Source organism: Callorhinchus milii, unplaced genomic scaffold (genome assembly GCF_018977255.1).
Source record: "Callorhinchus milii isolate IMCB2004 unplaced genomic scaffold, IMCB_Cmil_1.0 Scaffold3, whole genome shotgun sequence".
NCBI classification, from domain to species: domain Eukaryota; kingdom Metazoa; phylum Chordata; class Chondrichthyes; order Chimaeriformes; family Callorhinchidae; genus Callorhinchus; species Callorhinchus milii.
The window spans coordinates 71,021,820-71,040,253 of record NW_024704744.1 but is presented as its reverse complement, the minus strand read 5'-3'; the positions used below and the strand labels follow the sequence as shown (position 1 = coordinate 71,040,253).

Below are 18,434 nucleotides of genomic sequence, written 5' to 3'. Positions count from 1 at the left end.
ATCGCAGACTATCGTCTAAAGAGGCCTTTAAAGCTCATCTTTCAAAGGATATCACTTAACTTTTCTCCTGATATACAAAGTGTATATGAACCATTTCCCTCCCCACTGATTGCTCTGGTGGAAGCAAACGCTTTTGTTGATTAGATTGCTGTAATTAATTGTATGAAAATGCAGACACTGCAGGTTGGTTAATTTAACTCAACAATGCCACCAGTGCCTTAATCTGGATCATGATCCTTATTCTTGGCAGCACAAGAGTGTCTCGAATGAACTCTGTAAACCTGTCCTTGCTTTGTACACATAAACCAAATTTAATTTGCCTCCTGCTCCACTCCTCACCCAGAATCCGTATGGAGTGGTGGAAACTATAAGCATTTTGATCTCTTGTCACTTTCCCATCCTACAGTCCCATTACTCAAGGCGCATACACTTTTGAGTTATTGGATCCAATGTAGTTTTGAACATCATGTCACCGACATACAATAAAATGCAATTTACATTTATATAGCACCTTTCATGGTGGGAGCACGTCTCAAAGTGTTTGACATTACTGGCTGGGCATCTGAACTGGGGGTGGGAGGAGAAAGATGACTGAAGGTGTGGTCAAAGAGGTAGGCCTTGAGACAGATGTTGAACGAGGCGAGGGAGGGAGTGGAGGGATGGAGTTCCAGAGAAGGGGGGAAACTTGACAGAAACAGCAATGACAAATATTTTTGACCATTTACATTATTTGAATTGGATGTATTCTGAGAATGTTACTCCCCTCAGGCCGCCCACCCACACCACCCTCAGAAAAAAAACCCTGGCCTTATTGACATTCCACTGTGAAGAAAAGTTTTTTTTAAGAGTACACGACTATCTTTTATGGTTATCTTATGACAATTTGAGGTTTGTGATCCTTTCTTTGTTGACAGTATGCCCGGGCAGATGAAGTGGACAAATTGAAGAAGGAATATCTGGATGGAATTACTGCTCTGAAAACCTTTGTAGACACCGCAATTGAAAAACAAGTTGCATCTCTGGAAGTGTCTTTCCCGAATATCAAGACTTACATTCAGGAAATGGAGGTAGCGCTGTGATTTTTAATAGCTGAGGATAGGATTACTGACAAAAAAAATTGATGAACGTAATTTAAATCAAGCAGATGAAAAAAAATGACCAATTGGAGATTGTTTTTAAAAATACTCCATCCTAAAATATTTACCAATTGATGATGATGATAATGATAGTAAATTATATATAGATCGATATATTAATAGTAATCTTTGCATTTGATACAACTCCTTTCATGTCGGGAGGATGTCGCAAAGAGATTTAAAGGATTTACTGTAAAGATTTACAGGATTGACTGTATTTCACACTTCCATTTACAGTGCATGTATATACAATGACCTGCTGACAGATTGGCAGTTCATTTTCATTTCTGCTTTTCACAACCAAATTAGTAATACACATTGCACAATTTTTAGCTTTATTTTCTCCCTCTCATTAAAGACAGTTGACGTACATTGAGATATGGTTATATGGACACCAGTTTGTCCTCTGTTGTCATGCCCATTCTTTATGTGTGACTTTAGAGGGTGACAGTTGCAGGCTGCGTAATGTAGGCAATCATGATAAAGTGATTCTGTCCACATCTGGTGTCAACACATGTTCAAGCAGCGGGCGCTCTGGGGTAGTTGATTATTTTTTCTCTTTCTCCTCGCTACCAGTACACTGAAGTCAATTGTAGGACCCCATACAGCCATACTAACTGAGATCAACTAATTCATCTTACACGAAGGATCAAACACCGACAAACTATTTATCTCCAATGAAAAATATGCCATAACTCTTCCCTTTGGCTACAATTGTTCTGGTTAAACATTGTACATAGGTTTACGTTTACATCCCATCATCAATCCTGCACATCATCTGCTCTAATTTCAAAGAGGATTTTTCTTTATACTCTGTTGGTTATAAATCACAATGACAGTGTTTGTGTTCCTGATATGCGACACAGGTAATAAAACAAAAGGTGCCTGTAATGGAAGCCCACTACAAATTGGTCTCCAAGACAGCCCAGCAGCTAACAAAGGACACGCCACAGGATGAAGTAACACAGATGTTGGCTACGATGTCAAACATTAAAGATCAGCTGATAAAAGTAAGAAAGTTCTAACGCTGATCTGCAAGTGAAAGTTTAGCTCATTCAGAATTATCCTTTCAATGAAGACCCATTATTCATTGGTAGTGTATATGTTTGACATTCTCCAGCTAAGGAATCAGGTAGGTGTCTTACTTGCAATTTAATAATAATAATAATCCTTGCATTTGATATAGCGTTTTTTACATCTTCTTGACGTCCCAAAGCGCTTCACAGAATATACTGTAAAGTGAATTGACTGTATATTTGTGGGCGAACGCGGCAGCCAATTGCGCACAGCAATGTCCCACAAACAGTCATGGATTGAAAATGAGCAATTTATTATTGTTTTTTTTGGAGGGATTATTATTAGGCGTGTGGGGTAAGGAAACTTGCCCAAGGTTTCGCCCTCTGCCTGGAATTGAACTCAGGTCTCTCACTTGCAAAGCGAGTGCTCTAACCACTGAGCTACAGGATACTGAATTAAGGGATGCTTTATGGGTTCAAGATGACTAGGCACTAAGGAGATTTAGACTACCCAACTTAATTTCTTGTAGGGCTCTTATCACTGATCAACCATGATCTAATAGAATGGTTGAACATGTTACTCCTGTTCCTATTTCATCCCATTAGTTTTAGCTGGATTCAGGTCAGTCCCCTGAGATGAAAGGATTTTGTGCTAGCTTCTTGTGCCTTGCATATTTATAAACAGATGCATTTTCATTAAAAAAAATTGTTCTCTGCAAAGGTTAGAGAACGCTGCCAGAGTTTGCTCCTCGAAGCTCAGCAGTTACTGACACCTTTGGAAAAACTGGAGACTGAAATGACAGATTTCCACGAGTCATTTAACCGAAGCAATCAGATCATTTCTTGCGAAAATGAAGAGAGCCAGTCAATGGAAAGCTTGAAGAAGAAGCATCAGGTTGGTGACGAAACACAGCAATCTCCCTCTTGCATAGCACCATTTGATAACGTACACCTGAAACTAAGAATTGTATTTGTGTTTGCAGGAACTGACATCTTGTCAAGAAATCTGCAAAAATGCCGTGATTCTGGTTGAAAAGAATATGGAGGTTGTACAGAAACTGTTAAATGGCAGCAAAGTAATGAAGCACCTGGATGCGACTGTGCTTCAAAAGAAGCTCCTTCAGATACAGACTGGTTTTCAGGTAGAGCTTTAGCACTGCTCTGCATATGTTATTGCATGCAGCAAGGTGCCACTGTATTTTGGGATTGTTTGGTTAGGAAAATAACATTTCAGCCCTTGGGTTTGTTTATGAGAATTATTTGAAAAGGGATATAAATAAAAATCAAATATTTTTCTGATGGGAGAGGGAATTTTTATTAAAAAAAGTGACACGGGTAAGTCAGTGCCTGAACATACAATTTTTGAATGCAACAATTACTACTGGTGAGGATGAGGGATGGAGTTCCAGAGAGCGGGGGAAACTTGACGGAAACAGCAATGACAAAGGCAAATATTTTTGACCATTTGCATTGTTTGAATTGGATGTATTAAAATCCCATGGCTTGTCCATTGTAAGTGCTAGGTCATATCTCAATGTTAATTTGTCATTAGAACATGATGGAGAAGGGAGCGAAGTGGAAAAAGCAAATGGAAGCAAACAGCAGCCTAATGAAGAGATTTGAGGACTGCAGGAAAGAACTGGAAATGATCTTGGCGACTGCACACAGAGTGCTGCAAGAAAAGGGCAACCCGGAACAGCTTTTAGGAAAACACACGGTACGAGCACTGAAACTATTCCAAGTGAAATGCCTGAGATTGAAATTTAACACCAGTGTCCAGGATTAACTGGGGCCTTTAATTTCATGGTTGTTTTGTTAGTGCCATGGTGTATAAAATAGCTGTAAAGCAGGAATATGGATTTAGCAGTGCACAGTTGAACCATTTGATTCTAACACATGTGGTCCCTGTGTCTTTTCAATACTGTAGCAACAAAACACGCATTGCGCAGGTTTTAATTCCAACCATGAGATTGCGTAACTGAGTGAGCTCTGCAATTTTTGACTGGTACAAAGGTGCAGGATGCAACAAAGTGTTAGTCCTCATCTAAGTCTATAACCAGTTTAGTGCAGCCTGGCTAGGAGATGTGTGCTGTTAAATCAGTGGATAATCATTAATTATTTGTTCACAGTCTTGTCCAAAGCCTGGACATATTTGGCCATGTTACTGCCAAATGCATAAGAATATAAGAAAGCATGGAATGAGAAGACCATTCTTTCCACAGTGCCAGTCATAATCTGCTGTATCGTGGGTCAGAATGTTGATGTCGTTTTTCTATATTTTTAAAAATAATTTTCAGGAGACCGACTTCAAAATGAAGGTTGTAGTTAAGACTTTACCAACTTTGGAGACTTGTTATTCCTACTTAAATAGAGTAAATCTAGACCCAGGTGAAATTTCCTCCCCAAGAAGCTCAAGTTGCGTGCATGTACTTAATGTAGAAGAAAGTCATCATCATTTATTTTACCTACTGTTATACTTGAATGACTGACAATAGAGGAAAGTGACTATCAATCTGCCGGCTCCTACACTGAAAAACAGAATGTGTGACAATCATGATAATATGTGTACATTATTGATGGTTTCCATCACTGTTTATCAGGATTTCTGTGCCAAGTTGGATCAGAGAGTACTGAACTCTTTTCTGAAGGCCTGTGATGAGCTCACAGACATCCTGCCTGAGCAAGAGCAGCAGAGTCTGCAGGAAACTGTCCGCAACCTACACAAACAGTGGAAGGTTAGTACTGAGTAATAACACTTGGAGCAGATGTTAGCACAGAGGAGACCAACTGGGCTGACCTCCAGTGATAGAAGGATGAGCTATGAAAGTTAGATAAGATAGATTTATTTCAGCCTTGAAATAAATGTTTTGAAGGGAAGCGTAGAGAGAGATATGAATTGCTAAATGTGATAGAGAGAGTACGTCATCAGGACAAGAGAGCTTTGATTCAGGGTTGTGAAGACGAATTGTAAAGGATTGTGATGCAAAAGTTTAAGGCACATCCTTACCCAGAGAGTCATTAAAACCTGGAAGTGGTTACCAAGGAGGCTGAGACCAGGATTTTTGACTTTGTTAAGAGACTGTTTTATGCTCTAATAGGAATCAGGATGATTAATATTGTGGATGGATGAATCAAATGCATCAAAATGTTGTCTTGAACCCAACCTTTCTTGTGCAAGGGGACATTTGCCACCATTATTAAATGGGTTAATTCTATGTTTACTGTGCATTAAAGTTCCTCTCCTTGCACTGTTATTTGATTTCAAGGATAATATCACAAGTGTCATCTGATACCACTGGGCTCTTCATAATATTTTCTATGCTGAATTGCTGTGGTTGATTTTGCTGTGTGTAAGCAAACCAAATCACCTATCTATGTCTCGCTGCATTTTTTTAATGTCGTCCTCTGTGTTGACACTTCCTCCTAGTTTTGTGTCATCCGTGAATTTAGATATATTAACTTCGATGTCCTCATCTAGATCGTTGATGTAGATGGTAAATAGCTGAGGCCCAAGGACTGATCCTTGTGGCACTCCACTAGTCACATCCCGCCAATCTGAAAAGGACTCATTCATCCCTACTCTTTGTTTCCTACCCGTTAACCATTCCCCAATCCACGTTAATATGCTCCCCCCAATTCCATGGGCCCTTATCTTTTGGACGAACCTTTTATGCGGCACCTTATCGAATGCCTTCTGGAAGTCCAAATAGACCACATCCACTGATTCACCCATATCTAGTTTACTCAAAACAAGTATGGAAAACCATTAAAAACGACCTCGCATTTGACCTTATGTAAATGGAATATTTGGAGCTAACTCAGTGGATTTGCTGAGTGGCCTGCACCTTTCCTCTGATGATTGCATTGCTTGTTCTATGGTTGCAGCATGTTCAGGCCGAAGCTCCCTACTATTTGCTGCGTCTTCAGATCGAGGTGGCAAGAAACAAACTTATCGCAACAATGGAAGAGTGTAAATCAGAACTGGATCGGGAAAGAAAATGCTTAAACAACACAAGCAGTGAGCAGCTTGTTAGGCAGCACAGGGTAAGCAGCTTTAAAAAAAAACGGTCACACTAAACCTTGAGAAAGTATTTTTGTTGATGAATATTTGGCTCAAATAGTAACTCAGCTGTGCCTTGAATGCTGTTTGAATGCAGCAGGTTTTAGTAACATCTGGGAAAGTCCAATAACATCAGGAGACTGGAAGAAAGAGATCTGCTTTTTAATTCTTATTTATTTTTGCGCTGTTTCATTATATGCAATTTTTTAAGACTACAAATTGAAATTCATAATGAGGAGGCCTAATTTGTGATGTTTCTTAACAGGATTGCTAAATACATAATCAGCGTATAAATACAGAATGCTTCTGGTAACCAGATATTTGCACACTGATCTGTGGAAACTGCGATCCAGTGCAATACTTTTCCAGAGCAGAACACCTGGGGATAAACAGGAATTATAGCAAGATTCTTTCTTAATTAATGCTGTTAAGAAATACTGCAAATTAGATGCCAATATTTCTTAAGCAAGTTGGTTACTGGTGTGGCTGCCATTTTAAATAGCAGTCATCATCCTTGCATTTGTTACAGAAATTATATATATATTCTGTGAAGCGCTTTGAGATGTCTTGAAGATGTGATAGGATGCTATATCAAATGCAAGGATTATTATTATTATAAACATGACAGGAGCCAGTTTTGCCACATCTCTAAAATTGCCCCCCTCTAAATGCTGCCAGGTTCAAAATCAGGTATGGATCTGTATCGAACTTGTCAGTCTTCTACTGAGGGGTACGGGGATGAGGTGGGGCAGTGAGATTGAATGAACATCTTGCTAAGAGAGCACGTGCAGACTTGATGGGCCAAATGGTTGTCTTCTTTGCTGCAAACATCTGATTCTATTTTCACTGGATGTACACAATGTAAAAAAGTAACTGCATTCTTTCAGGATTTTTTCAGTGAGAAAGGAAAACACCAGTGGTGTGTGAAACGGGTTCAGGTGATTGGAGAGCTCTGCCAGAAACTCCCATCCGGTCGAGAGAATGAAGCTGTCAGAGAAAAACAGGAAGTGGACAAAAAATCTCTGAGAGACCTTAAAAGCCTCATTGCCGCAACCTACGAAATGTTACTAGACCAACCAGATAAATGGAAGGAATACACGTCCAGGTACTAGTCACATACAAAATAAGTCTGCGTACAATTCTTTTCTGCGTACTGATCCTTTGCGTTCAAGAGACAATATAATAATGCTGTTAATATAGAAGACAATATATGAGTCGTTATATTGCTCATCAATATTGTAAGATTGTGTCATGGCTCTTTCCTGTCCTGTAGCTGTTAAAAATGCCTTTGAAATTAGAGCGCAGAAAAGAGGGTAACCACTGGAGCCAACTGCTCCACAGTCTTAATCAATAACCTATGTCATTTGGAGTGATACTGTCACTCTAGAAGTGCCAGGCTTCTCTTTCTCTGCCTTTCTGTGTGTTTGTAGCCATGACAATTTGTTTTTCTCTTTCACACTGTGACACTCTTTTTCTCTCTGACTTTCCTTTCTCAAACTAAAATGGGAGGAAAACTGATTTTGATTTTCATGCAAACTGCTGGCTGTTTGTAGCTATTCCTCCAGCCAGCCACACTGATAATGAGCTGTCAGGGTGCGAGAAGGTACTTTGACGTTCACAGATCACTTTTAGCCTCTTTCAGAGTCTGGCTACCGAAGCATAAATGGACATGTGTCAGAACCACCTGTGCTGCAGTCCTGACGGACCTGCGGATGTAAAACCTGTTTCTGTCAGATGTGATAGAAACCTGATGTTCTGGTTTGCTCCTCCTTCATAACCTTAAGAGCAACAACAATAACTTGCATTTATATAGCGTTCCCCCCATAGGATAAAGTCACTTATCCCAACTGCACTTGGAGCACTTTACAATGAGGGAGTTGACTGTTGAGTAAGGGAAAAGAAAGAGGGAAGTGATCATTGGCATGGTTGAAAAGGATTTAAGGCAGGATGATGACACAGAGAGAGCAAGAGACAAAGGGGTAGAGATCGGTAATTCCAGTGAATAAGGGTGTAGTGACTCTCCCAATGATGTTCAGAATAGTCCAGGGTGGTTGCTCAGTGCCCTCTGTGAATTTATGGTTTCTGTTTACTAATCCTGAACTTAAAGATACTCCCTCACAACCGTTGATATTTCTTCACTTCTGCAGATATTCTGATCTGTCAAATTGGGTGTCGGCAAAGGACACAGAGCTGACTGCGATCAAACATGAAGCCAGGAATCACAACAAGTATGGAGAGTTGAAATCTGGACTGGAGGTTTGTTGACTACACAATGATCTTGAAAAGATAAAAGACTCATGAAATGTTAGATAAATTGGAAAGTATCAAACTTCTTAAAAAGTATGACTCATGCCGGCACTTTGAAGAATGTTGATCTTTGAAAGAATATTTAGACAATAATCAAATTTTTGAGATTTGGAAAGCTATCAGTATTCGTTATTGGTTTAGTTTCCCAGTGGCTCCTGCTTTGCCATCAGCTCTAACAGTCGTATGGCAAATGGAATGCCACCATTAAGTGCTGATAAAGATTTTAGGGCAAGATCCCACAATTCTTTATAATACTCGACTCCTTTCCACTGCGGTGGAAATGCACACCTGATACATTGGGGAAGCAGGGGCAATAGAGCCAAGCCCTTTCTTGTCTGAGCTCCAAGTTCACATACAGGCACTTTGTATCAGAGGTGAACGGATAGCGTTCAAGAAGGGAAATTGGCTAATTTTTCTCTCTCTTCATTCTCCCCCTCTCCCCAGTCCAGAGGCCAATTATTTTACTACACTATCTGTTCCGGTCAGATCAGCTAACTCAGCACAGAACAGGAATTGAACTGGCTCTTCCATGGTGTGTAAGGTTCAATTCCACTTTGAACCATGCCTTTATCAATAGAACCTCTGGGGAAGTTGAGCGTTATTAGTTGAACCAAGAACTGTCACCGTCTTTCCCGAAAGATTAAATCATAGTTTCCAGTGGAGTTGACTGATTCTGGAAGAAGCCCTTTTGTTAAACAGTCTGGCATATACAATGAGACTGATATCTGTAAGCAGGCCTGTCTGTGTCTTTTTGTTTAGGGAATTGAGCAGAACACCAGCAAAAAGAAGGCAAAGCTTAACTGGCTGAAATCCAAACTCGCTGCACTGACAGAGGTCTCCTCTGAGAATGAGGTGAAAAAGCATGATGAAGCCCTGTCCAAACTAACAGCTGAATTCAATGAATTCCAAACACACATTGCTGAGGTGAGAGATGAGTCAAATAATTCCTATTTCCTCTCAAGTAGTCCTGGAATGCAATGTATGTGACTGAGCCTTCAGACACGATATCTGTCCTTTGGAATTCTTTTCCAATAACATTTAGCTTTGCTGCTTCACTTGTTGACTTCAAAATATCCTAAAAACATATCACTTCAGCCATGCCTTTGGTCTGTATTTTTTATTTCCCTCCGCAAGTGATAGTGACCATTACATTGTCAAATGCTTTGTGACATTTTTGTATGGAAGAAGTGCAATATAAATGCAAATTATTGTTGTTTTTAAAGCAAACAAATAGAAAGTCTTATAAATAGATTACAAAATAGCTTCCTACAAAATACATTATTAATAATAATTTATATTAATTTATATCCTGAATAATATTTCCAGGCATGCCCTTGACCTCTTCACAGCAGCATGACACATAATTATAGCTGTGGAATTAGAGGTTTTCACTGGGCCTTGGTCACTAGAAGGAAGTGTCGTCCACTATCTAACTGGTCAATTCCTTCCACTGTCCTCGAAGCAATGAATTGTATTTTTGAATTACTTATTTTTGGGTCCATCCTGAAATTTAAGCATTGATGTAGAAGGGAAATTAAAATGTAAATTGCAGTGCACCATTGCACCCAGACTTGCAATCTGTTTGGTGCATTCGTCCAGGAAGGGCAATTGAAGCCCAATTGAAGTTCTGTTTAAATTTGCAGTTATCAAATTATTGCTTTGCAAAATCACACACTCTTCAGTTAGTTTCAGGAAAATTAATGCCCCTTCAGAGGTATAATTCAAAGTGTTTATGTATCATCTGTTTTCAGTGAAATCACAACTCTGGAAAAAGAACAATGTGAAAATTAGAAAGAGCAAGCATTCATATATCCGAGGGGCATACGTGTATAATAAAACATTTTCTGGAAGCGGGTTCTGAATTTTCATATCACAACATAAATTTTATATTCAATCTTACATGCGACTGAACAATGAGCAGCATATTCAAGTCCTTTATCATTGATGTGCTGTGTCTCCTCAGACCGAAAAAATGCTGTCATCTGTTGGTGAAAGCATCCATCGGAGAGATAAAGTTCGGAGTGCCCTGGAGGCTCTTATTAACTCTCAAAAACAACTGCAAGCTGAGGTTGACAGCATCCTGGATTCAGACAGTCTGGAAGAGGCACAGCAACTCAGACTACCTCATCAGGTACAGATACCAGTGCAAAAAGTCATTTTAATATGTTTTGCTTAGAACCTAAGATTGACTTCTTTAAGCTGGCTACATATAATTCCCTGAATCGATTCCAATGGAGCTGATTTGGTGACGACCTGTTTGGATGACCACTCAATGCATAACAAGTCAATTAATTTTACCTGTACATTGCATGTCGAGTGGTACCCAGTTCGGCTCAGTTCTAGATGAGATAAATCCTCCTGTATTTGGTTGAATGTTGCAGTTTTTAATATAGTTCTGCACAGCTTACAGCTGACCTTTAATTGTATGTAAGAGTTATTACCTGATGGCTGCAGCTTTCTGCTTGTGGATGTTTTCTTTCCTCCTATGTGCCGCAAATGGATTTTATTTAATTTGGTGATGTGTTAGAGGTTTGCACTAGTTGTGTCTGCACTCGCAGTACTCATTACAAACAAGCAAAGAAATGACTATGATAGCAGTCAGGATATGATCAATTTTTTCATTCTTTCCATTGTTGACATGAACCCTCAATGACTGTTGTTAACTTCAATGTAAATTATAGCTCGTGCTTACCTGTGTTCTATTATTTGAAGTATTTTTGTTTATTATAATAATAATAATAATTCTTGCATTTGATATCAAAGCTTTCATGCCAGAAGGACGCCTCAAAGCGCTTCACAGGTTTTATCGTAAAGTATAGTGACTGTGTATTTTGTGGGTACATTCCTATTCCATACTTTATGAATTTCCCAATTTAAAATGCATGTTGGTCTCCAATTCTGGCACAGTTTATACAGTACAATATCTGTAACACTGTACAGGCCTCAGTAAAATAATCTGGACTCATCCGTTAATGACCTAAAGCAAAGACTCATAACATTCACACTGAACTCTACAGAAAGGATAGTGCAATTGTAATGGTGCAAACCCAGGTTTATGGAGGCCTATAATTCACCACTGCCATAGGTAATAGGTGAATGGTGAGGAGCTTTTCCCTGAAGTAGAATAAAACGAGTTATGGATTTCTGCTGCGGAATGTCTTATTTTTGGATTTCTTTTGACAAATCACGTGATCACCAAGATGAGGAACGCCACTGCTGCCAGGGGGAACATTTTTCACATTTGTTTTGTCATGTCAGCTTTTACAAAGTCAGCAATTGAATGAAACTCACTCTTCTACCTTGTTCAATAACTCTCAGCCTTAAAGGAATATTACCTTCCCCCAACTGCACTAGCAGTTTTATTTGTCAGACCATCAGGCAGTAATTGTTGCTCCTCTGATTAAAGTTTTGATTTTCGGACAAATTATGGTCAGTTTTCAATTATGCCCTCACACCCATTAAGCATTGGGTTAGAAACATTCTACGTACAAAGAGAGTATTCAGCCCATCACATTCTGTGCCACTGTTCCCTATTTTATTAAATTGTTCCCTTTTCTTTATCAGACCCGTTTTCCATGCTCTTTGCTCACATCACCTACTTTTCACTGCCCGTTGTTTATCTAGGTTGGTGTCAGCCTGGCTCAGTTGGTAATACTCACGTCTCTTAGTCAGAAGGTTGTGGATTCAAACTCCACATCAGGAAATTGAACTCACAATTTAAGATGACACCTCATTGCACTGCTGGGGGAGCACTGGACTGTCAGAGGTACCGTCTTTCTGACGTGAAGGGAGTAATATCAAATAGAAGGATTATTATTATCCAATTCCCCGATTATAATTCTGTCGACCGAGCCTCAACAGTCGCTTACAATGACAACAAATTCTAAACCCTACCAGATCTCTGTGTGAAGAAATTCCTTCTAACCTCTCCCTTAATTCCATAGACCATGGCTGGATTACTGCTCGTGTACAAATTTAAATGCTTGAATTAGCCAACGTGATCCATTCATTGGGGTCTAACCTAGGCTGATTGCTGAAAATAGTGATCGTTTCCACTAAGTTTTTATAATGGGATTTCCTGCTACAAAGACTTAGTAGAAAAGATCACTATTTTTAGTACTTATCATTGGATGCTCATGACTGCAGGTCAAGCACTTTAGCACCATCATATTATACACATTCTGCATAATGGAACTTCAGGTCGAAATGTGAGGACGTACACATTGCTCCATATTAGAGCAGACAATTTGTTTTACAAATGCTTTTCTTGCACAGTTCTGGGACGTATCCTCCTGAATTATTAACTTTCATAATCACGGGATAAATCTAAACCTTTGTCACAGTAAAAGTCATTTGAATTTATGTAAATCCGCAGCAACAACTGAAACAATTCACCTCAAAGTGTCTGGACATGCAGCATCAGATACTTCAGGAAAGGGAGTCGCTGGCATCAGAGGAATTGATGGAATCAATGCAGGAGGAATTCCAAAGCCAGGAAACTGCTCTGGATTCAATGGATCAAAGCGTGGAGGAACAAGAGAAACAACTGGAGGTAAGTCCGTTAGTAGACTGGTTAGAGTTGTGGGCAAATATATGGCAAGCAAAATTAACAATTATACATATGGCAGTGATATTCGACTTTCCGCTAAGCAATCAGACAATCAGATGTAACTTGGAGTATTGCTGAATAGAGATTTTTAATAAGAAATGTGTAATTACTGAATCTTTAAAACATTGAATGCGGTGAAAAATGCATTCTTTATTCAATATGGGACGACCTGGTTGTAACCTCTCTGGAGTGCGAGCCTTATAACACGGGTGTCCCATCTCCTCAGTGAAATCCAAACCTCGAACTGCGGGTGTCCTGCATACGGAAGAGCTGTATATGTTCAGCTTCCAGAGTGGACTTGTGTTCCTGTACCCTGTGTGCATGTGGAGAAAGGTGACCAGTCTAGGCTGGAAACCATAAGTGGCGTCAGCAGCAACCTGACCACACAAGAGTGAGACCGGCAGCCCATGTTTACCACCTGTTTTAATGCAGTGTCCAATTTTATGGACCCCAAATCATGTTTTAATATTAGGCGGAGGGGTGTCTTCCCGTATTATCGTTTTAGTAATTCAATAATTACACATTTCGTATTAGAAATCTTTTAAGTAATATCAATAAATAAGACCCCAGGTTGCCCTTCAAAATCCAATCTGTGTAAATCAAGGTGCTGTAAATTAACCTGATGTGTTGTAAGTTAACCTGCTGTGTTGTGTTGTGAAGGAGACATTGCTTCAATGGCAACATTTTGAGGATGAGATAGGAGCAGCAATGAAGTTCCTGAATCGAGCTGCAGCTTCCGTGGACAGCGATCGTTCCTTCAGCAGCATAGAATCTCTGATTACAGAGATTGAGCAAACAAAAGTAAGATGATCCCTATACTGTCCATGTGAGAAAAGTACTGTCTCATGTGCATCTCAAAGTGTGTCAGCCTGGTTTAGTTGGCACTACACTTGCCTCTGAAGGTTGTAGATTCAAGCTCCACGTCAGGCTGACACTCTGATGCACTGTTGGGGGGCGGGGGGGGGGGGGGGGGGTGCAGTCCTTCACATGAGACTTTAAATCAAGGTCTCGTCTGCATGTTCAGGTGGATGTTAAAGATCCCACAGCACTATTCAATAAGAAAAGGGAGTTTCTCCTGGTGTCCTGGCCAACGATTCTCCAAAATAAAATTGGTCATTCACTTCATGGCTGTTTGTAGGACACTGCTATGTGCAATTTGATCCTGCATTTGCATCCAAAATGCAGTCACCATGTGTTACAGTAATTCCTGTGAAGCAATCTGAGATGTCCTACTGACATGAAATGCACTTTGTCAAAGATCAGGATTATTATTATTAATAAAGAAAAATAGGTTAGAGTCAATAGTTCCTGTGGAGTAAGCATACTAGGACAGACATGATGGGCCAAATAGTCTTCCATGCTGTTAGCATTCTGTCATTCAGGATTGTAGTTTTCTAATTTCTTCCCTCTCTAATTGACCTGTTTATTGAATACTGCGTGTATGCACAGGAATTTTACACAGATGGTGAAGCGAAGGCAGCTCAGGTTGAAGACCTATCAGAGAAATGTTCAGAAATGCAAATCGGTCCAAAGAGTAAGCACTCCCTCCAGGAGCAAGTGAGGCTGGTGAAGGAGAAGACTGAGAAAGTCCTGAAATCCTTGTTGAATGAGTAAGTGGCAATTCCTTACTTTAAATCTTAGTTTAACACAAGGCTGTGAAAATAACTACTGATCTGAGCACAACATCATGTAATGGACCAAAAGTTGGGATAGACTCCATTTAGGTTTAACAAGAACACTTGGATTCGCTGATGATAGTACTCGGTGTTGTGATATCTAGTGGGTTTAACTTGAGAGATGTCATTCAGAGGAAGGGATTCTTCCCACAGGCCTCATAACCTGGTGGTAACTCCTGCAAAGTGTTTTGGGACATCTCCCAAAGGCGATCTGTCAAATGTAAAAGTTATTATTATTTTAACTGTGCTTATTTTCTGTGGGTTTATTGCTTCCTCTGGGAGAGATTACGTACTCCTTATCTGGCAAATAGGAACTGACGACTTTTCCAGGTTCCTTAGGTGTCAGACTCACAGCTGGATAATATATTAAAAATAATTCAGAGCCAAATACAATATTCTACTAATCAGTCAGTTACTACAGGATATAGGATAGAGTTTGGTGAACAGGACCTTGGCATTGCATCATTGTACACTCCCCTACCCCCCCCACGCAATAGACAATTCACCGAGCCAACAATCCTCATCATGGGTTGTCTGAGCTGAATTGAGAGCTGAAGGTTACGAGCTTCTTCCCAGGGAAGATGGAACAGGTGAGTCACCGTATGGCGCACTTGGACACCTGCAGAGGTCAGGTAGCTCAACGATGGTGACTGCACAGTGTCAGAACAGCCACCTGTTGTAGAATTTTATCTAAGAAAACAAAACTGGAGCAAAAATGAAATGGTTTGGGTTTTTGAAAATTCAAAAAGATTTGTAACGGTGCAGAATAATTGAATAATCTTCACTGACTGATTAGGCAAGGCTGTCTGGTGTGAACGGCGCTACACAGATGCAAGCTGCTGCTGCTGTTGTAATTGGATTTACAGATGAGTATCTTAATTTGACTAATGTGTCTCTTTCTATGGCAGCGTCAAAAAATTAGAACGGGTTGAAAACCAGTGGGAAGCCTTTATAAATACCTGTGAGATGTTGTCTGCCTGGACGGAAGAAAAGGAAAAAGAGCTGGATGCTTTAGAGGGGTCATCTTTTCCACCGGAGAAAAAACTTTCCCAAGTTAGGGTAATGTCACTGCTTTTGCTGATACTTTTCGTTTTGCATGGATTCAAAATAAATAGTAACATTAGGCACATCAAGGCAGATACAAGAGCCATCGTCACTCAGTTGGGTAACACTCTTGTCCCTGAGTCAGATCGTTGTGGGTTGAAGCCCCACAATTTGAGCTCCCATTCCAGACCAACATTACAGCACAGGGCTGCATTGTTGGAGGTGCCATCCTTTAAATGAGATGTTAAACTGAGGTCCCATCTACCTGTTCAGGGGGACGCTAAAGAATCCATGGCATTATATGAAGAGAGAAGGGAGTTCCTTCCTGTATCCCGGTCAACAATCCCCCCAAATAAATTTGATTATTCACTTACTGGCTATTTGGGGACATTGTTGAGTCCAAATTTACTGCTGCATTCGCCTCCAAATATATACTCACTGCACTTTTCAGTAAATCTTGTAAAGGTCTTTGAGACGTCCTTTTGACATGAAAGGCACTAAATCAAATGCAAACATTGTTATTATCTTGTTTGTCTTTTATCAGAGCACTTTTTTAAACAAAAATCTATGTTCTTTATTCCCAGTGTATTCTTAAAGAAGTTATTGATAAGTCAAAAGAAATCGAGAGTTTAGAAGAAAGCTCGCAGAGCTTTTTCAAGTTTGTCACCACGGGAGAAATCGTGCAGATGAAGGCTCGGGTGACGCAGATCAGGAGACGGTGGGAGAATGTCTGCGAACATGCCCAAGAGTTGGATGGTAAAGTGGGGGAAAGTGCCTCACAGCAGCAAAAACACAATGAAGACCTCAGCAAGGTACTGGAGTAATGAAACACTCGAACAGTTGAGACTCAGTAAATAGAAGAAGTCATTTCTTGGTAAAAATGGTAATTTTACTCTCTCCATTTACAGGCTCAGCAAACACTGACTGAAATTGAGGCTAAATTGACAGGCGCAGTCACAAAGTGTTCCTCAGCAACAGAAGCCAATAAATTGGTGCAAGGGCACAAGGTACGAATAGGAGTCGGTGCTTTTGCGACGTGTCAACATGTTTTCCTATTTGCACAGGACACGCAAAGTGATGGTGTTCTGATGACCTAAAAGTCAGAACCATTTTTAACACATGATCCTGTCAGTGAGCTGTGAAACCAGCTAAACCTTGATATAAGGCGGGTTGGGATTTCATGGACCTCTATGGCTGTCTTATAACAAAACTCCACTGCAGCTTACTTTACACCGAGTGTTTGCATCGCAAAGCTAAAAGAGCATATGCACACATCATATTCTTTTCTTTGATCAGCTGGGTGTCTGACACATGCGAGCACCTATTGCCATGCTTAAGAGTATCCAAATCAGACTGAGAGTTCCACATATGGGTGAAATTCTTTCTATTTTTGAAATAAAATCATTAGCAGTCCAAGCTGTCGGATGGTTATTTGCGATTATCTGTTTGATTCTTGCCTCCTTATGGACAGGAGCTCTGTCAGGCTGTTGAACAGATGGAAATCACCATAGCAGACCTCTCAGCAAGCACCCGCAAAGTCAGCAACCAAGAAAAAGCTGCGGAAGAGCTGTCCGCTCTGCAGCAGAAATACAAACAGATGCAAGAACAAGCTAAAGCAAGACGGGGAGAACTGGAAAACCTATTGTCCCTCTGGCAGAAGTATGTAAACATGTCTTAAATGTTTTTTTTTAGTTCACAGTCTAGATGCCAATACAGCTGCATTGCCGGAGTGCTATCCTTTGGATGAGGTGTTAAACAACGGTCCCAATTGCCTATTCAGGTGGACGTTAAAGATCTCATGGCACTATTTGAAAAGAGAAGGGGGTTTGTCCCCCTGCTCTGGCCAATAACCCCCCAAGTAAAATTGTTCATTCACTTCATGGCTATCTTTGGGACTTAGCTGTGTGAAAATTAGTTGTTGTATTTCCCTTCACAGTCATTACACTTCACAGTAAAATCCTGTAAAGCCCTTTGAGACGTCTCGACAATGTGATAAGGTGCTGTATCACAACTGCAAAGATTATTATTGTTGTTAACTAAACTTTTCAATTTAATCCTAGTTTTGAGAGGTTTCCCTGATATTCTGTAGAAGTTAAACATGTTTCTATTGTAGTTTGCAAGGATGGAAACGACAGTGGCCTCCACTCTTTACACTTTGTTCCTGTCAGTTCCAGAGCCCCAAATTCCTATAATTTCTTTGCAGTATATCAGTGTGGTCTGTCTGTAATGTTGTCTATCTTTCTAAACTAGGTATGAAAGAGACCTGCCCAACTTTGTCTCCTGGTTTGAAAGATGTGAAGCTGTTCCGAACTCGTGGTCACCGTACATTTCTGCTGACCAAACCAAACTGCAAAATGAAGTACAAAGTTTGAAGGTAAAAGTCAAGCCTTGCTTTATATTTCTAATGTGAATAATATGTTTAGACTCAATAACCACACAATACCTTGGAGACTGATTTTTTTTAATCAATCATCAGAAATAAAGAATTTACATTTTTATAGCAAGTTAACTTGAAATTTATTATTTCAACTGCCCAGTTTTCTCCGTTCAGAAAACACTAGCCTGCTTCTTGGTCCTTGTTCGATC

The 18,434-nt window shown here is 40.0% G+C and overlaps 1 protein-coding gene across 6 annotated transcripts in view; it reads left to right on the top strand.

The window, feature by feature from the left end:
* Nucleotides 1–18,434, top strand: part of syne1b (spectrin repeat containing, nuclear envelope 1b) — a 233,595-nt gene that overhangs the window by 56,976 nt on the left and 158,185 nt on the right. For all 6 annotated transcript variants that reach the window (XM_007894396.2, XM_042332964.1, XM_042332961.1 and 3 more), the window contains 19 exons: nucleotides 915–1,067; nucleotides 2,003–2,146; nucleotides 2,874–3,047; nucleotides 3,136–3,294; nucleotides 3,705–3,869; nucleotides 4,753–4,887; nucleotides 6,038–6,196; nucleotides 7,100–7,317; nucleotides 8,360–8,468; nucleotides 9,279–9,443; nucleotides 10,483–10,650; nucleotides 12,895–13,071; nucleotides 13,789–13,929; nucleotides 14,578–14,738; nucleotides 15,713–15,863; nucleotides 16,433–16,660; nucleotides 16,757–16,855; nucleotides 17,320–17,507; nucleotides 18,099–18,222. In XM_007894396.2, the coding sequence (XP_007892587.2) occupies nucleotides 915–1,067; nucleotides 2,003–2,146; nucleotides 2,874–3,047; nucleotides 3,136–3,294; nucleotides 3,705–3,869; nucleotides 4,753–4,887; nucleotides 6,038–6,196; nucleotides 7,100–7,317; nucleotides 8,360–8,468; nucleotides 9,279–9,443; nucleotides 10,483–10,650; nucleotides 12,895–13,071; nucleotides 13,789–13,929; nucleotides 14,578–14,738; nucleotides 15,713–15,863; nucleotides 16,433–16,660; nucleotides 16,757–16,855; nucleotides 17,320–17,507; nucleotides 18,099–18,222 (3,018 nt within the window). The remainder of the gene's footprint in view (nucleotides 1–914; nucleotides 1,068–2,002; nucleotides 2,147–2,873; nucleotides 3,048–3,135; nucleotides 3,295–3,704; nucleotides 3,870–4,752; nucleotides 4,888–6,037; nucleotides 6,197–7,099; nucleotides 7,318–8,359; nucleotides 8,469–9,278; nucleotides 9,444–10,482; nucleotides 10,651–12,894; nucleotides 13,072–13,788; nucleotides 13,930–14,577; nucleotides 14,739–15,712; nucleotides 15,864–16,432; nucleotides 16,661–16,756; nucleotides 16,856–17,319; nucleotides 17,508–18,098; nucleotides 18,223–18,434) is intronic.